The following is a 17,726-nucleotide window of genomic DNA, read 5'->3' on the forward strand; positions in this document are numbered from 1 at the left end:
TTAGAACTGCAACTATCTCTTCGACTAATTCATAAGACAGCATTCAGAGTATCATGGGTAGATTCGTCTCCTGATACTTTTTTTTTTTAAAAAAAAAGACGACGTCAAAAATGCAGATTCATTATGTGGCTATGGGTTCTCTCCTATTATTCTGTGCCATACGATGCGAAAAAGACCAGCTAAAATTACATGCCTGCCCTGTTGCACCTGTTCCAAGAGGATATCATATCATGGTATCACCAATGCAAACAAAACGAAACAGGAAATTCATGAATATCCATGAGAATACAGGATCATTATCGTCGTCGTCGTCAAAATCATCAAGACAAGTCCGAACGGAAAGATGGAAGAACAAAAAAAAAATCCAGATCATCCGTCCAATCCCTGGCAACAGAGGCCCTCGCCGTGAAAACATTCTGAGAGAGGCACAGACCAGATGAGGATATCATCTCAACGCAAATAGTACGGGGAAATCACTAGGCGGAAAAGAAAGATGCCAACGTCAGTGGAGCCGGGTATAAGAGTCACAGAAGAGTGAAGGGGAAAAGAAAAAGAAGAAAAGGAAGGAAGAATCAGAGATGGTACACTTTTTCGACCTTCATCTCACATTGTAGGTCGGCTTTCGAAGCTTGTTGACCACCGGAGGAGGCCCATCCACGGGATACGGCGGTCTTGAGTGTCCATTGGCATGTCCACCAGCTTGCAGCGGTCCGGGCGGAAGGGGCATGGTAATCCCGCCACTACCTCCTTCTTCCGGATACGGGATTGGCGTTTTGGGCGGCACCGGGGGAGGGGTGTTCGAGCTCAGTGATTCACCACTGCGGCGGGGTGACCCAGAGTGTGTCGTACTAGGACGGGAATGCTCACGACCGAGCGGATAAGGTGGGAGATCGCCAGAACGGCGGGGATGGGGAGTGACGCTCGCGTCCTGCGGCGTTGGATGATGCGGGAGCGCGTCTGGAGACGTGGGAATATCATCGGGAGAGAAGACCGTGAACTTCTCACTGGAGGCAAAGGGCATAGACTGACGGGACGAACGGGGAGAGTGTGTGATCGGGATGGGATCGGCCGGAAGCTCGACCGCCATGGGATTCGAAGGGGGCGGTACGATCGAAAGAGAAGGTGGTAGTGGTGGCGGCGCGGGGACAGCCTCTTCACTGTCGGACAGGTTGTCTGCTGTTGCTGCTGCATGGGCAGCGAGTCGACGGTGCATGCGGTAGATTTTGGCCAGCTTGACGGCCGCGTCCAAAGTCATGGCCTGCACCTCGGGCTTCGCCAGGTATCGCCGTGTGCTGGTGCTGATGTCCGCCAGCCGATTCCACTCGTTCATCCCAAATTCCCCCACACCCACCTCCACGTTCAACCGGTAGTAGTTTTCCCTCTTGACGTTACGCTTGGCCAAGTGCTCCCTCAGCATTTGGTGGTGGATCTCTTCACACCCCTCGATCTTGGCAATCAGCCGCCTCCGTGCCTCTGCGAAGCTGCCCAGGGCATCGCCAAAGAAATCCTCCCACCACTCATGCTGTCGATGGCTCGTCCCCGGCGGCCGCTTTCCGGTCCCAACGCTGACAAAGACCCCGATTTCCCTGCCCGGCCATTCGTTGACGGCCGCCTCATCGAGGGCTAGAGGCGCCGGATTGTAGGGTCCGGCGCCTTCATCGATAAAAACGTGTTGTCCAATCTGGATTGGTTTGAACGCAAGACCCGTGGCGGACGTCGCGCGGCCGGCTTGCCAGATGGTGCAGTTGAATTCCGGAGGAGGTTCCTTTCTCGAGTCATACGATCGCAACAACGTCGGCGTGCCATTGCGCGGGGTCCCTTTGTAGACGGCGGTAACGGCCCTGTTTGTCTGTCTAATCAGCGATCAACTCGGAGCAAACTGGGATGACAGGGGAAAGCTGACGTCTTAGTGCGAAATTCCCGGTTGTCGTAAAGGGCAGCATCGGGGTTGCCCCACATCAAGCCATTGACCAACGACGAGTGTCGATGACCGATGGGAGAGGATGGGGCGCGAGACGTGCTCGTGGAGCTAACGCTGGAGCGACTCACTGAGCGTTGCGGGATGGAATTGATCGGGCTGGAAATCTCGCGTCCGCTGGTGTTGACCATATCATTCCCTTCCGATTCGTATATGGTATGTTCCCGGACACACTGTTTAATCGCCTCCTCGAGTCTGGAAGCCTTGAATAGGGTCGAACGGTAGGGGATACCGGCGATGGTTTTGTCGGTCTCAAAGACCCGTTTCGTCATGCGCACGTAGACCTCCTTGCACGTCTCTAGATCAAGGCGTAGCCGACCCAGCATGAGAGCGATCAGTCCGCCTGTGCCGGTGCCCACGATGAGGTCAAAATGGTCGCAGGGTTTGGGAATCTGATCGCGACGGGGTGCTTTGCCTTCACATTCGACGTAGGTGCGATACATCAGCTCCTGCAGGAGGATGAGCATGGAATAACCCCTGACACCACCTCCATCTGCACATGGAATCAGCTTCTGGGGAGCACATCAATGTCATGGCAGGCGAATGCCTCCTACCTAGTGAGAGGATCCTTAAGGGCGGGCCTTTGGTGGTGTCTTTGCGGCGAAGCAGTACATTGTCCATGGTGACTGCGAATTCGAATTTCTGAGCAGCAGACGCTGCTTTTCACGTAAGGACCAACAGTCCTTTGTTGAGTTTGTCGTTCCTTAGTCGTTCCTTATCCGGTGGTGGGCGGATGCCTGAGCGGCTGGTGATCCGGTGACTTGAGTATTATTACAGATGTATCACGTGGTTCAGCGGGGCGTAGCGCGCAGAAGGAAAAGTAAAAGCCTGACCAAGGCCTTGGCACAACAGCAGGATATACCGTGCCGGAGAAAGGCAACAAACAGGACGCGCGTCTCCCAGAGAAGAATTCAACAGCTGGAGCTGAGATGCCTCGAATCCGTCGAACAATGAAGGCGGTGGTTGATTGCTAGTTAAGTTAAGCGGCGATCGCGCGTTCGGCGGTCGAGGGGCTCCCGTCAGGCCCGATCGGGTTCGGCGTTGAGTTCAGGCCTGTCTGAGCCTGCGATTGGCCAGCCGCGGGCGGATCCTTACCCCGTAATGTTCTCGCCCAATGACAGACGAGCCTTGCCCAAGCGTGTGGCGGTGCACGTCTGCGTCATTGTCATTTTGATTTCCTGCCCGCCGGGTCAGCCGGCTTTACCTGATGTAATCCCTCGCATACTGCTGTGGAGTTGGGCTGGGGATAGAGATCAGTCACCCTCATTCTTCGCAGTCTGATTCGACAATAGCTTGGCGGAATTCCATGGCGGTTCCACGGTTCATCGTCACGCGAGTCGCATGACAAGTCCTGCTAATTTTAGATTGTTCTGTCAGGTCTGTTGGATTATAATAGGCATTGTTTGAGCAGAATGTCTAAGATGAACCCCACCAAAGAGCGTTACTTCTAGAATTTTTTTTCCTGACTACATACATATGTCATTCGGGCCCGTACTGGGAAAGAAGAGAAACAGAGAAAGATCTTAGTCCATACAAGTCAGAACAAGATCCTAGGTATCTGATTCTAGACAGAAGATTCTAGGTCACACCAGAACTGGGAAGGTCAGAAATATATCATAATAGTGCAGAGCAAGGCCGGTGAAACCACCGAAGGGTCCTTATCGATAAGCTGTCATTCCTCAAATACCTATTTAAAACTGGACTGATAGGAAGCGCAAAAGGCTTCCCAATTTGAGTAATTAACGCCAAAGGAAATACTATTGAACTTAGTGAAAATTTAAAAAAAAAAGAACATTAAAATTAAAATTAAAATTGAAGAACAGAAAGAGAAAAGGTAAAAGGGAAAAAGAAGAGGATGAAAGTTTCTCCAGTAATTAATTGTTCTGTGATTGGACGGTACTTTCCTAGCCCCTCTGGGCTCGCTCTCCAGATGCCGCATGCGGAGAAGATAGCGATTCTCATTCACCATTGGACCTCCGTAATTAAATCAAGATCTTCATCGTTGTCTTCTTCCAGTCAGTAACTACGTATCTTCTTTCCATTCTGAAGATACTGTTGATCAGTATATGAAATAATCGCATACCTTTTCCTGCCACTCGTTCGAGACAGACAGAGGCAGGCCTCGCTGTCTAGCGCCAGGACCGATTCTGGACCTGGAGTCTTCGCATCGATCAGTCCATTGATCATCGTATTGCAAGTTAGACAGGTAGGCAGGTAGTAGTGAATGAGTTTGAAGAAAGATAGGATTCGTAGGTAGAGACCAGGAGAGAAAGATGCAGATCAGTCAGGTACGAAGTCATCTCTTGGTACACTTCTTGTATATCGTCTCACCCTCACAGCTATACGTCTACCCGATCAAGTCGCTCCGTCCGACGAAACTCCAAGAAGCCCTTGTCACTCGCCATGGCTTTCCATACGACCGGTGCTTCATGCTCCTCAAGATCGAAAAGGATGACAAAAACGGTCGCACCCTGAAGAACATGCACGTGCCACACTACCCCGAGATGTCACTCTTCCTGACCGATCTGGTCCTCCCAAGCGACAGCGAGAGCCGGGACGGGAAGATCATCGTCACATATCGGCCGCCGCCTGTCTCGGAGGCCAAGGAGAGCAGGACGCTCGAGGTGCCATTGCAGCCGGACGTGGAGGGTTTGGAGCAGCTGGACATCACGTTGCACCAGAGTCCGACGAAAGGGTACAACATGGGAAGTACCTACAACGACTGGTTCAGTGAGTGCTTTGGGTATCCTGTAATCCTGGCCTATGTGGGCAACAACCGCAGACGAGTGCTCGGGTCCATGTCGCCTAATTTGCAGAACGGCGGCGGCGGAGGATGGCTATCCAGCATCGCGGGCAGCATCCCGTACTTAGGATGTGGAGAAAAGAAAGAAGACGAGGGAATCCTCACCTTTGCCGACTGCGCAGCGTATCTGGTCGTTTCCGAGACCTCAGTGCAGAACGTCTCCGCTCGCTTGCCAGACGGCGTGGAGATGGACGTAACGAAATTCCGGCCCAACATCGTGGTCTCTGGCGCGGAGACCGCATTCGACGAAGACTTTTGGGGGGAGCTGACGATTGGAGACGATGACAGCAGCAGCAAGGTCAAAATCCTGCTGACATCCAACTGTGTGCGATGCCGCAGCATCGATGTCGACTATGAGACGGGGAAACATGGCACGGGCGAGGCTGGGCAGGTGTTCAAGAAACTGGTCAAGGATCGACGGGTGGATAAAGGTGCCAAATGGAGTCCGGTGTTTGGACGATATGGGTTTCTGAAAGACCAGAAGGAGGTCCTGATCCGTGTTGGCGATCCAGTGGAGGTGTCCAAGAGGTTAGCGGAGCGGACGACGTTTGGTGAGTATTTCAGCCGTCATCTTCTGTTTGCATTGTCCCATGAGATGGATTTGACTGATTGACCTTGACAGATTGGCCTGGCCTGGGGAGTTCCTGAGTATGTAGAAAAGGACGGATCGGCTTGAGACACAGAGGAAATTGTCTTCAGAGGTATCTGGATGGTCAGGAATAATTCAACGGAGGACATGTTTTAAACCATCCAGATCTTCCTTGTCTTCTTCTTCCCCTTCCTTTATGCCGCAAGCATGGCCTCTTTCTAGCATGGCATATCAAGTCTTAATATTCTTACGAAGGCATCGACTGGAACAGTCTGAGACAGGAAGTGTATTTCAGTTTGGTGGACCAATACCAAGATAATTTTGGGATGTGCAATATCACATGACATGGACACTTCAGTCAACTCAATCTATGTACAACAGGTCTTTCTTTTCTTTTCTCATCATCACTCATCTCATATTTCAGTTACCACTATTTACTCACGAAACTAACCATGGATCGCGCCGGAACGACACTAGTAAACTTGCCCCCAACAGCAACGACCGGCTTGAGGGCTTCGAGGTCGTTCTCATTGTTCGTCAGATATGGCTGGATCACGGACACAGGGCCATAGCCCGTCAAATCCACCTCGACCTCATAGTCCGTATCGGCATTGTTGATCACCTGCGTGGCAACCACGCCGTTATCCTTGTTCTGGAACGCGCTGACCGTGACCAAGGGGTCCGAACTGGACGCGGCGATGCGGACGGCTCCCGGCCGGACGAAGCGACTGAACTGACCGAATGCCCACAGCCTCTTGGTCGCGACATAGGAATCGCCGTGCAGGTTGACCAGGGCGCTGTTGCTCGTGGAGTTCTCCGCGCCGATCCAGTGGAGGAAGGCGCTGACGTTGCTCTGCGTGAAGGCGTTTTGGATGCGGTTCGCCCAGGTCAGACCCTCGCCCGCAGCGCCGTTCTCGTACCAGGCTGCCGTGTAGTTGCCCGTCAGATCGGCCCACTCCGTCATCCACACGGGCAAGGAGGTCTCGAGAGGCGTCGTGGGCGGGGAATTGTATCCATGGGAAGTAATCACGGAGAGAAGACTTTCTGCGCTGTGCTCGGGCCCTCCGGCCTGGAGGCCCGGTAGCATCGCCCTCTGCTGCTCCCACCCGACGCCGTCGCAGCAGGTGAGCTTGACATCGAGACCGGCCGCCTTGACGGTGGGCGCCAGGACTTTGATGAAGTCGGCCGCCTGGGTACCGTCCGACAGCATGCTGGCATATGTGACGTCCTCCTGGGGCTCGTTCAAGAAACCCAGATGGGTGATCTTGATGCCGACCTGCTGGTAGAAGCGGACGTACTGGACCAGATAGTTGGCATAGGCCTGCTTCCAGTCACCGGTGGCACAGGACGTGTTTGTCACGCCACACAGGTACCCGCCGTTGGAATCGTCGTCGTTGGTCTTCATGTATCCGGGGGCGGACCACGCGTCGGCATAGAAGGTGTTGACGCCATACGAGGCCGCCTGCTGCGACAGCCACACTTGGCCGCTGTCGTTGCCGTTCCAGATGTAGTGCGGCGGCGCAGACGGCAAGCCGGGACTGAAGGGCTCGATGGAGATCATAAAGTCGCTGATGGAGCTGTTGCTGGACCCGATACCATTGCGGACGATGGTCAGGCCGGCGCCGTGGGTGTCGCTGAACAGGAGGTCGAGCACTTTCGTGCGGTTCTCAGGCGACAAGCCATCCTTGCCGTAGATGTCCTCTGCTCGCTGGAAGGCTTCCGAGAAGCCGAATCCGTCGACCTGCTGGAAGCGGGTTCGTGCGTTGACGGAGATTTGGGCCTGGGGTGCTGCGGACACAGCAGCAATTGGCGCTGCGGCGGCCAGCGCGAGAAGAGAGATCATCGTGTATATATACAGATATGATCTCAATCAATCAACAATTACCAATCAATCACTCTCTACCTGAGACAACCAGGCCTAGTTTCCTTTTATATCATTACAAGAAGACGACAGATCCGGTTCAGTGGACTACATGCGTTATATATGCTCATTAATTAAATCTGACAAAAAGCCTAACTAAGGTAGCTAAGGTAGGTAACTGGAAGAAAACATCCGATTCCATCACCTAGAGTAAGTTCAAGCCCAGGAAGGAGTATAGCTAGAAAACTAGCTAAGTAGGTAGTCAAGTTAGTCAACTCCGGTACTCTGTAGTCTGCACAAGCCAGACTTTATTATCAATCGGATCAATCAAATCAAAAAAGGATCAAATTAGATCCATTCGTTGTATTTAGCCTGAGTTGTAATCAACACAACGACACGGCGTCACCTTATACAATCAATCAGAACAGAAAAAGGAAGGTAAATAAATTAGGTATTTAACCGGCTAAATCGGATGGAGTTGGACTGTCACTGGACTACGGAGCACAGAGTAGTCTGTCGGAGAGAATCCGGAGAACTGAACTGAGCTTTTGAAATGTGGGGAATAAGCTAATTTCGATAGCAACCTACTCCGTACTAACTAACCATTAGAACAACCACTGGTGGACTGGGTACTATCTACGGAGTACTTCGTGGGGAAAATGCGGTTGACTCCCCGGACAGGAGCCGTTTAATTGTCATGTGACTGAGTATTGAGCGCTAAGGGAGCCAGAATATGGTACTCCATAGTCTTATAGTTATACTATGGAGTAGAGAGGAGTCGACTTTGCTGGAGACGAAACGGTCCCGATTGCGGGAAGTGAGGGCGAGGCATAGCATAGTTCGAATTCAGAACCACGGTTGCGACATGTTGTAATGGTGGTAGCCATGCTGTAGCTGTAGTCAATGGAGATGATGGATTTAGATGAGATATCGAGTCAACTTGAAGAGAGCAAGTAGGGGATGGGTTGGAGACTGGAAGGCAGCAAGAAGTAGGTGGGTGGAAGAAAGAAAAGAAGAGCAGACAAATAAATCTTTTTTATAAATAGCTGGTTGCCAGCAGCTTATTGTGAGTCACTTGACGATCAATCTAGTGAATGTTCCACTGAAGCTACATACACCTGTAACCCAGAACAAAACAGGGCTAGAATAGGAATAGCATCACCAAAGATGGATATGTGCCTGGCTACTTTGCCGAACCAGGGATCTGTTAAATCACTGCACAGGTATTCACCGGTTGATCTTAGCCTTTTGGACTTGTGTGCTATTCTTGGACATTCACTGATATACTAGGTAAGTAAGGTTCTCTGTAATATTCACTGCCGTAAGGAAGGAGTTTGCCATCAGATTGTGTTCATGTGATCTCCAACTGAGAGAATGAAAGGGAGGGAAAGAGGATAAAACAAAAGTTGAAAATAAGATAAAACAATATTTGCTCTTTAATATCTGCCTATTTTGCTGGATGGCTGCTAGTTTGCCATAGACTTCTAGCTCGAGGGAGTGCATCTAGAATGATCATATGTCATCTAGATATAGATTCCGGCCACGATCTGTGTACAAGGCAAGAGATAGGCAAGAATTGATCGCAGATGGAACCTATTATTGATTTTAGTTTGCTAAATCTGGTCGGGCGATGTCAAAAACGAAGAAACTAGCCAAGTGAAGCCTGTACCACCTCCCTATCTGGTAGGCAACACCCTCAATAAGGCAAGAGCTGCCCAATTCTATCATAGGAAGGAGGAAAGGGCGAACAGTGAGAAATATGATTATGTCCATTCTATATCTATGTAACTTCTCCTCATAAATCAATCCGATCCAACAACTTCCGGTGGGGAGGATAATAGTGGTGTCTCTCCCGGTCATGTTCTTCGTCGTAGTTAGGCTCGTACCTGCCCTTGCCGCGCAGATTCATCGTGTCGTCCCGACACTCGGTGAAGCCATCATGCTTGGAGCCATCGTGCGTGATGACGGCGAAGTAGACGGCGCTGGAGAAGTCCTGCGCGATGCTGCCGATGACGACCCGGTCGGCGCCGGGCGAGCCGCCGTCGTAGACGCGTCCGTTGCGCTCGACTGGGAACTCCAGGTACGGCTTCAGCGCGTGCTTGAAGTTGAAGTGCTCGTAGTCGTTGTACGCGTGGGGGTACTTGTCGCGGCCCACGGTCTGGCCCTGCGAGGCGAGAGACAGGGCCTTTTCGGCGGCGTTTAGGATGTCAGTGCGCGTGTAGCCGGTTCCTATATACTCCCTCGTCAGTCTGCTGGCTGTTGTGAATAGATTGGATTTTTTTTTTCAGATATATATGTAAGTCGCTGACGACAAGTTGTCGAGGATAGAACTCACCGTCACAGTTGCAGCCCTGCATTCAATTCTGTTAGCAGTGATACATAAGACAATACAGAATGAAAGCAATATGGATGCGAACATACCGACGGCAGGTAGTAAATCTCAGCAGACATATTGCGAGGAGAAGAGGTGAGTGATTACTATGTTTGCACTACCGTTCAAGGAAGGTACGGTACCTACGTTGGTGGGTACGTCCAGTACACTGGGAGAATATATACCTGTCGCCTCCCATCCATCCACCCACCCATCTATTTATCTATGATCTAGATTTATAATCTATGATTTATCATTAATGTGGCTAGCTGATACAATGCACGGTGGCATGCATCCAGTCTCTCAATCGACCGTCTTCTCATCCTAAATCTGCGACGATCTATCCGATTTCTTACTACAAAATCGATCGTGTCTCAGCCTAGATTCATGTCTCACACGCACATTCTCGATCAATTGGCTGAGAATACCTGTAAGTAAGTACCTAAAGTAAGAAAGTGAGGGGTACGCTGCTGTTTCTGTTTCAGGTGGATCCCTCCGCGCGATCCAGACTTGCTGTAACCTTGCTTTTTTATGCCAGTGTACGTCATCGTCAAGTACCTAGGTAGTACTTCGGTTTATTTTGCTTCATTATGCAGGAGCAGGGTGCCATGTCATTTTCCCGGAAGAATTTCAGGTAGTCATTTCAGGAATTAACTTATAGATAAAATAAATAATGCTATGATATGGATGCTATAAAAAGCAAGGTTGGCTTTCCGTTCGGACGCGGGGTATATTACCCGATCCACTCATAGCACAGCTCATTCTACCTGCCTAGCAGGCTGATAACAAACAAGAATGAATCTGGCCCATACTGGGAGGCCGCATTGGCTAGAATTTTTTTTTCTTGAGAATGGTCCCTAAGCCATTAATTATAAATTGTATAAAATATAAATATAGCGGTCCAGGGACTTTTACTGTCTACTGTCCTCCAAGTTCAGGAACAGGAAGAATGTGGGGAACATAGCTATCCTCTGGAATCACCTGCAGAGCAGTCAGTACTGCTCTAGGTTATTTTCTCTCAGTAAGATTTGACATTGGGAATTATAGACGTCCCATTATTTCTTTTCTTCTGTCTCTTCTTTACGATCAAGACAATGTCACATGATCATGGAGATCGCAGCCTACATATACAATACCTATTGCCTTGATTCCCTACCAAGGTCGAGTTCTTCAATATATGATACCAAATGAGATTTTTATTCGACATACTTGATCTGCAACTACACTGTTACGACTGACATATTGACGATGGTGCTAATAAACGCACATATACTGTACCTACAACCGTATTCAACATATTATATCCACACCCACAAATCATCTACACAATATGTCCAACACGTAAGACTTCTCTAACTGCCATTCACGCGGATAAAAGTCACAGATTCACCGTCCTCGAGCGCCTGTCCGGTCGTCGGATCGGCACTGCCCGGTCCCAACAGCCGGATAAACCAGTACGGCTCCCCGTCGAGGCTCCCCGCGTCGGCCTCATAGTACTTAATCCCCCAGGTGGTGACGTTATGCGAGCCCAGGAACAGGCCCGGCTGCTTGACGCCGCCGATGTAGTGGTAGTAGGGCTCGACGGGGATGCTGGCGTCGGGGGGAAGTCCCCACATCAGGGGCGCCGAGTAGGGGATGTTGGTGATGTTGATCTGATTCCAGGCGTATCCGCTGACGCCTGTGGGTGTCAGGGCTTCGAGGACGCTGCCGGTTGCGTCGTTGCAGCGGATGGCCGTTTTGGCTTCGTCGTTGACGTAGGCGATTGTGATCTGAATGTCTTCCAGATTAGTGAAGAACGAACGTGAATGTTTATGACTTCTTATTACTAACGTAACCCTCATGGATCCCCGTGTCGCCAGCCAGCCGCCTCACTTCGACACTGTCGCCGTATCCGTTGATGCTGCAGGGTTGGGACGTTGTCATGTTGGTGCATTGGTCGACTTGGATGATCCAGGGACCGGCAATGCCGGTTGAGGCGTCATAATCCGGGTAGACGGAGCATCCGCCTTGAGCGAGGACGGCGGTGACGTTGGGGACTGCTCGAGCGAGGGCGACGAGCGAGAGGGCAAGCAGGATGTTCGATATGATAGCCATTTGTTTCTTCTTCTTCTTGTTTATTTCTGCTGGGCGAGAGACTTCTCAAATGGAGTATGATGCACAAGAATTAATTAGAGACAATATAGTGAATAGATAGATAGATAGATAGTAGATAAAAAGGCAACTTCCTTCCTTGCACCTGCTTGCTAGTTCACGAAATTCGAATTTCATCTGGCTCTACTCTGCCCACTATTTATACAATATCGATCCAACCCCCCACGTGGATGCCTGCTTGGGTCATGAACCATTTGAGTAATTTAATAACTGGGGAATTAAGCCTGATGAAACCTGGCGGATGTACCGTACGGAGTACTCCGTAGATCTTTTTCTGAACTAACTGCCCCGATTTTTCATGGCAGCTAGGCAGCATCAGGCTATTAATCCAGTGTGGATTCCATCTAGACTCTGCAGCCTGCACTAAGTACATCCTCCGTACTCCACAAGAGGCTGAAAACTGAAGGAGGCTCTTCAGTGACGTTGAATTGAAAACTTGCCAAGCACGAAGGACCATCAACGTGGTATTAAATATTATTTAGTTTTCCAGACTGAGCCAATGACAGTTGCCAGTCACTCGCATCATTGGCCCGCAACCTTGAAAAGACGACGCTCCGCTCCTTGGCAGTGGTACTGTTAAGGTTATCGGAGGTTCTTTCAGGGGGAAACACTGATTGTTGGAACTTACGCCAGGGGAAAATAAGAAAAACAAGGAATGAAAAGGGGAAAGGACAATGACAATAGAAAAAGAAAAATGAAACAAGAAAAGGATCAATCATTGAGATGCAGTTAACAGAAAACAACAGGGTAGCAGATCCAAACAATAATAAGGATACATCGTATTGTTGAACAACTATTTTTGGAAGCAGTCAGCGGAAGGCTCAGGGCTTAGGGTCCAGGGCTAGGGCTGGCAGACATCACTCGCCACTTCATTGCTGACTTCCTTCATGTAATCCCATGTCGTCATCTTCACTTCTCCAAGTTTTCATCTTCGATATTGTTTAAAACAATTGGAAGATTGACGTGCCAAGTTCAATTGAAAATTCCTATCCTATCTCTAGTTCATCCATTCTGCATACACTTACCGAGACAGCAGGTTCGATCAGTACTCCCACGATTCTGGGTCGCTAGCGCCGCCCTCGACCAACCCCCATCGGAGGTATTCGTGATCGAAGAACGGCTCTTCTGGATCGGCCTCCCAGCTCGCCTCCCAATCGATAATATAGCTGCAGGCAAAACATCAGCTGATTGATCTCGGAATTAGTACGGGGTACTCACCACTTCTGACGCTCACGGTCCCACACGAGATTGTTGAGACCAGCATCGAAGTTGACCAGCCCGCAGGAGGCGCATTCCCTAGACGATTCATCAGTATGCTTTCTGACAGATGGATGTGCGACACTTACAGCCAGGCTTTTTTGAACGCTTCTCGGAGTTGATCCCGTTCATCCCGCTTGATGGAAAGGAAGATATCCACGACGTCCGCAAGACAGATACCGGGAACCTTCTCCATCAGGATGAAGACAATTGGTCCCCCGGGAACCCACATGTCAGCCCCCTGTTTCTCCTGTTTCCAAGCCAACAGGGTTGGAGCGAAGGTACAACCCTGTTTCGTTAGTAACTCTAGAGCAGCAATCTCATCCCTCGCAAACGGGAGCATGGCATGTCTAGCCTGTCTGGCTCGCTTACTGGCTGGTAGATTCACTGTGTCGTTATGCGGGATCCTACATCAAGTAAGTCAGTCGATCAGGTAGGGAAGGTCTAACTTACTGCATGCGGATTTTGATGATGGCCTTCTCTCCCGTGGGTTTATCAACTCTCGTGCCGATGAATACGACACGGGCTTCCCGGGCGTTGTCGTTGCCGATTATGCCATGCGTGTTCTCAGTGAGCTTGCGTTCCAGCTTCCAGGTGGACGGATAGGGGTCGCAGAATGACACCGTGGTGCCAACGAGCTTGGTGCTAGGGAACCAAGTGATGGCACAGGGGACAAGCATGTCGGGTTTGGGTGTACAGAGAGATATATAGATGAGTAATGTTGCTGTCAGAGACTGATTGGATGAGAGAATTACTAATATCACCGACTTCAACTCGCAGGTAGTGATGGAAGAGTTATGAACTGGACATGGTCGATATAGAAGAGAGGTATATATATTTATATTCTGGCCCCTGATATCCTCATACTGTCTAGCATTGCCGCATAAAAGGCCTGAGGTCATCAAGTTGGCGGACAAAGCCTTTGACGAGAAGTTCTTTACCGTTTTTGTCCAGACAATGGGTGGACGATTCTCCTACGAAGAGTCCTTGTTTGAATCATTTCATAGGATTGTTCTGTCTGCCGGGATGGAACTTATTTTCTTTCATTATTCTAATGTACCTACTAGGTAGTTCCCAAGTTGGTTTTTTTTTTCAGCTCATCGCTATAAAGAGAGACAGAGAAAGAGGCAGAGAAGAGGATAGAAAGACAGACAGAATGAAAGAACTGCAGACTAAACAGGATTATTACTATATGTATATACCCTGAGGTATATGGACCGGCTTCTTTCAGCCATTCAGTATAATGATAATAGTAATAATCCTTTGTTGTCCAATGCCCTGCCATGAATCATAACCAACTCGATGACAAAGAACTGATGACATAACAATAACATACTAAGAAAGTAAATGGATAGTACCCTGTTTCCACCCCCGAATCGAATAGATGTCTTCAGATGTCTTTACTAAGGAGTCGAGAGCTGGACCTTTTCCTTTTCCTGAACTCTGGGTTTGAATGAGGTAATAAAGACATTTATGAATCAATTTGTGCTTAGTACAGACTGATAATAAAGTCCAACATCTGCATGTAAGAAAGCACTCAAGCAAGCACTAAGAGCTCTCATGTGTCTGTCTGTCTGACTGACGTACATTAACTTAATGTGAGTTTATTACCTGGCCTTATAGCTTTAATGTCCTAGCAATGATTAATGAGAAGTTAATATCAGTCTTAGTATCATAACAGAATTCAATTGACTTAATTCGTCAAGAGAACCTGGCATGATCTTATTTACTATTATCAATTCATTCATCTGAACTCCTACTGCTGTCATGATTAATGCTAAACATACCTCCCTACCAATAACCATCCCCCTTCCAGCAGGTAAGCTCGACTCGACCAATTGGGCAAGAGGATAGCGGGGAGCTCCACTGATAGGGCGTGGCATGGGGAAGTCAACCAATCAGAGCAGACAACGGGCCAGATTGCTTATCAGGAGATTCGATCTCTACCTACGATGGTGGATGTTGCACCGATAATCGATAATAAACGGGCCCCTGCTTCACGTCAGATAGATATGGATGGATCCAATTGCGCAGGTTTGATGAAGCAATTACCCCTCTATTAGAGGAAATTCCAGCTGAATTGAGGGACGTAGTCTGAGTCAGAATGGCCTGACCTGTCTGAGTTCATCAACTGACTGACGCGGCAAGATTAGTGATCTATCAGGTAGAGGAAAGATGATGGTAATTGTTTTAAAAATGTTAACGATAAAGATAAGCAAGCCACTATCGCTATCACTATTGAAACTGTTGCCCTCCCGTCTCTACCTCTTTCCCGATTAGGACTTGCATCTCTTGTCTTCCTCTTTTCCTCCTTATCATTGACTATCATTCTATCAGGGTGGCATGTCTCTCACGTGTGATACGTGAGATTCTTCTTCTCTGGTTTCTCCCTCGATCATCTACCATTACGTATTTACTATTATGAATATTAATGTCCTCGTCCCGTACATTACACAAGATTCATTGACAAGGACCTTTCCCGTTATGGTAGGTCGGTCCTGTCGGAACTTGTCTGGAAGAAGAGTAGCAACATATCTGTCTAGGTAGTACAGTAGTTAATTTGGACATGCCCTCGTTCTTGAAAAAAAAAGATGCTGGCTAATTATACCTTTCTATGTCTATGGTTCATTTACATTGATTGATTCTTGACTGAAAAAGACAGCATTTTATATACCCTACAATGACCAGCGAAAAGAAATCACTGCAGGACCATCAGGACCTGGAAAGTCCACCGGAAGAGATCGTTGCCGCAGTCGAAGACGGTGTCGCCGTCAATGCGTCGGGTTGGAAAGACCAATTGACCCGGCAATATGGCCTGCTGGGTCTGTGTGGGATCGCTCTGACCGTCGACAACGCCTGGGTTGCGCTGGGAAGCTCTATCTCCGTGTCCATTCGTCTGTATCCTCTGGTCGTCTTGTGTCGTGACATTACGTAACTAACGAGTGTACAGTCAATGGCGGTCCTCCTGGCCTGATCTTTGGCCTGATCGTGGCCGCAGCCTACTACTCTTTTATCGGGTTGAGCTTGGCGGAGGTAAGAGACTCGTCAAGCGAAAGAATTGCTTAACATGCTGACAGCCCAGTTCGCGTCCTCTGTCCCGTCCGCCGGAGGAGTCTATCACTGGGCCTCCATCACTGCCGGCCCCAAACGGGGTCGCATGGTCGGGTTCTTCACCGGATGGATCAACTTCTTCGGCTGGATGTTCGACCTCGCCTCGCTGATCCAGATCACCTCCAACATCACCGTCCAGATGTACACCATCTACCATCCCGACTTCGTCCTGCAGCCGTGGCAGACCTACGTCACCTACGTCCTGATCACCTGGCTGTGCACCGCATGCGTCATCTTTGCCAATCGTCTGCTGCCGTACACGCAAGACGCCGGCATGTTCTTCGTCCTCGCCGGAGGGATCGCCACCATCATCGTGCTGGCGGCTGTGCCCAAAACCCACGCCTCGTCGCAGTTCGTCTGGGGTTCCTTCACCGAGAACAACTTGACCGGCTGGACCGGGGGTGTTGCGTTCCTGTGTGGCGTCCTCAACGGTGCCTTCACCATTGGCACGCCTGATGCCATCACCCATATGGCGGAGGAGCTGCCCCATCCACGGCGGGATCTGCCAAAGGCAATCGGCCTGCAGATCGGGTTGGGGTTTCTCTGTAAGTGGTCCGGTCTCCAGGTCACCAGCACGTCGAGAACTAATGTGATGTTTTCGACAGATGCATTCTGCTTTGCGATCGCCTTGTGCTATGCCATCACCGACATCAGCCCCCTTCTATCCGGCATCGATGGTTATCCACTCGCGGTGATCTATTCGCAGGCCACAGGAAGCGCCGGGGGGACGTTTGGCCTTCTCTTTATTATCTTCTGCTCGTCTCTCCTCTGTACGGTTGGCACTGTCTTGACGGTATGATTCTTACTATCTCGCTGCAAATTCATTTCTTCTGACATGCAAAAGATATCTCGTACGTTCTGGGCGCTGGCACGAGACAATGCAGTGCCATTTTCGTCCGTTTTCGGTCGCGTCAACGAGGGCCTCAGCTGTCCTGTGTACGCGACGCTGCTGTGTGGTAGGTCTTCAATTCGCAGGTTTGACTTCAGATCAAGCTTACAATCACCAGCAATCTTCGCCACTGGCCTCGGTGCCATCCCTCTAGGCAGTAACACGGCCTTCCTCGACCTGACGGGCTCCTTTGTGATCCTCAGCACGACCTCGTATGCAATTCCTTTCGCCGCCAACCTGTTCTCGGGCCGGACGTATCTTCCCAGGGGACCGTTTTCGTTAGGGAAAGCCGGGTATTTTGTCAATGCAACGGCCGTTGTCCTCATTACAGTTTTTAATATCTTCTACTGTTTCCGTAAGAGCATTGTCCCTGTATCTTCTTTGACAGAGCTAACGTGACTACTAATCCAGCCTACTCCCTCCCCACCACTCCCGCAAGCATGAACTACAACAGCGTCATCCTGGTAGGAGTAATCTCCCTCACGGCGCTATGGTGGATTGTCCACGGGATGAGAAACTATCCCGGTCCGCGCCTGACGCATCTGTACCATCACGACGACCACGACAAGGTCGAAGTCGAACCGTCCAGCAGTGTTGAGTCGCGAGAGAAAACGGTGATGGGCTTGTCATCATTGTCATGAATAAGATATTAGAGTAACTGTCTATGTATGACAACCTATATATATGTGTATGTGTGTGTTACGTGATCATATAGA

General features: G+C 49.8%; 7 protein-coding genes across 7 annotated transcripts; 2 read left to right on the forward strand and 5 right to left on the reverse strand.

Annotated features, from left to right (window-relative positions):
• Positions 1-598: 598 nt before the first annotated feature.
• Positions 599-2,599, reverse strand: VTN77DRAFT_2509 (uncharacterized protein; the record flags this gene model as incomplete). The annotated part of the gene is made up of 3 exons (XM_069418356.1): positions 599-1,841; positions 1,904-2,471; positions 2,533-2,599. 3 exons carry the CDS (start codon positions 2,597-2,599, stop codon positions 599-601), a joined length of 1,878 nt encoding a protein of 625 aa, XP_069279135.1.
• A 1,652-nt stretch (positions 2,600-4,251) lies between these two features.
• VTN77DRAFT_2510 (uncharacterized protein) lies at positions 4,252-5,429 on the forward strand (the record flags this gene model as incomplete). The annotated part of the gene is made up of 3 exons (XM_069418358.1): positions 4,252-4,266; positions 4,318-5,332; positions 5,404-5,429. 3 exons carry the CDS (start codon positions 4,252-4,254, stop codon positions 5,427-5,429), a joined length of 1,056 nt encoding a protein of 351 aa, XP_069279136.1.
• Positions 5,430-5,800: 371 nt separating this feature from the next.
• On the reverse strand, positions 5,801-7,213 carry VTN77DRAFT_2511 (uncharacterized protein; the record flags this gene model as incomplete). The annotated part of the gene is made up of 1 exon (XM_069418359.1): positions 5,801-7,213. One exon carries the CDS (start codon positions 7,211-7,213, stop codon positions 5,801-5,803), a length of 1,413 nt encoding a protein of 470 aa, XP_069279137.1.
• Positions 7,214-9,026: 1,813 nt separating this feature from the next.
• On the reverse strand, positions 9,027-9,682 carry VTN77DRAFT_2512 (uncharacterized protein; the record flags this gene model as incomplete). The annotated part of the gene is made up of 3 exons (XM_069418360.1): positions 9,027-9,460; positions 9,567-9,582; positions 9,653-9,682. The coding sequence occupies 3 exons, from the start codon at positions 9,680-9,682 to the stop codon at positions 9,027-9,029; spliced, it is 480 nt and encodes a 159-aa protein (XP_069279138.1).
• A 1,272-nt stretch (positions 9,683-10,954) lies between these two features.
• On the reverse strand, positions 10,955-11,696 carry VTN77DRAFT_2513 (uncharacterized protein; the record flags this gene model as incomplete). Its single annotated transcript, XM_069418361.1, has 2 exons — positions 10,955-11,371; positions 11,433-11,696. The coding sequence occupies 2 exons, from the start codon at positions 11,694-11,696 to the stop codon at positions 10,955-10,957; spliced, it is 681 nt and encodes a 226-aa protein (XP_069279139.1).
• Positions 11,697-12,795: 1,099 nt separating this feature from the next.
• On the reverse strand, positions 12,796-13,690 carry VTN77DRAFT_2514 (uncharacterized protein; the record flags this gene model as incomplete). The annotated part of the gene is made up of 4 exons (XM_069418362.1): positions 12,796-12,919; positions 12,972-13,049; positions 13,100-13,417; positions 13,464-13,690. The coding sequence occupies 4 exons, from the start codon at positions 13,688-13,690 to the stop codon at positions 12,796-12,798; spliced, it is 747 nt and encodes a 248-aa protein (XP_069279140.1).
• Positions 13,691-15,690: 2,000 nt separating this feature from the next.
• VTN77DRAFT_2515 (uncharacterized protein) lies at positions 15,691-17,651 on the forward strand (the record flags this gene model as incomplete). The annotated part of the gene is made up of 7 exons (XM_069418363.1): positions 15,691-15,904; positions 15,961-16,043; positions 16,093-16,666; positions 16,727-16,914; positions 16,966-17,077; positions 17,129-17,365; positions 17,422-17,651. 7 exons carry the CDS (start codon positions 15,691-15,693, stop codon positions 17,649-17,651), a joined length of 1,638 nt encoding a protein of 545 aa, XP_069279141.1.
• Between the last annotated feature and the right edge of the window lie 75 nt (positions 17,652-17,726).

This window comes from Rasamsonia byssochlamydoides, assembly GCF_041956645.1.
Source record: "Rasamsonia byssochlamydoides strain NRRL 3658 unplaced genomic scaffold VTN77scaffold_19, whole genome shotgun sequence".
In the NCBI taxonomy this organism is placed as follows: Eukaryota; Fungi; Ascomycota; class Eurotiomycetes; order Eurotiales; family Trichocomaceae; genus Rasamsonia; species Rasamsonia byssochlamydoides.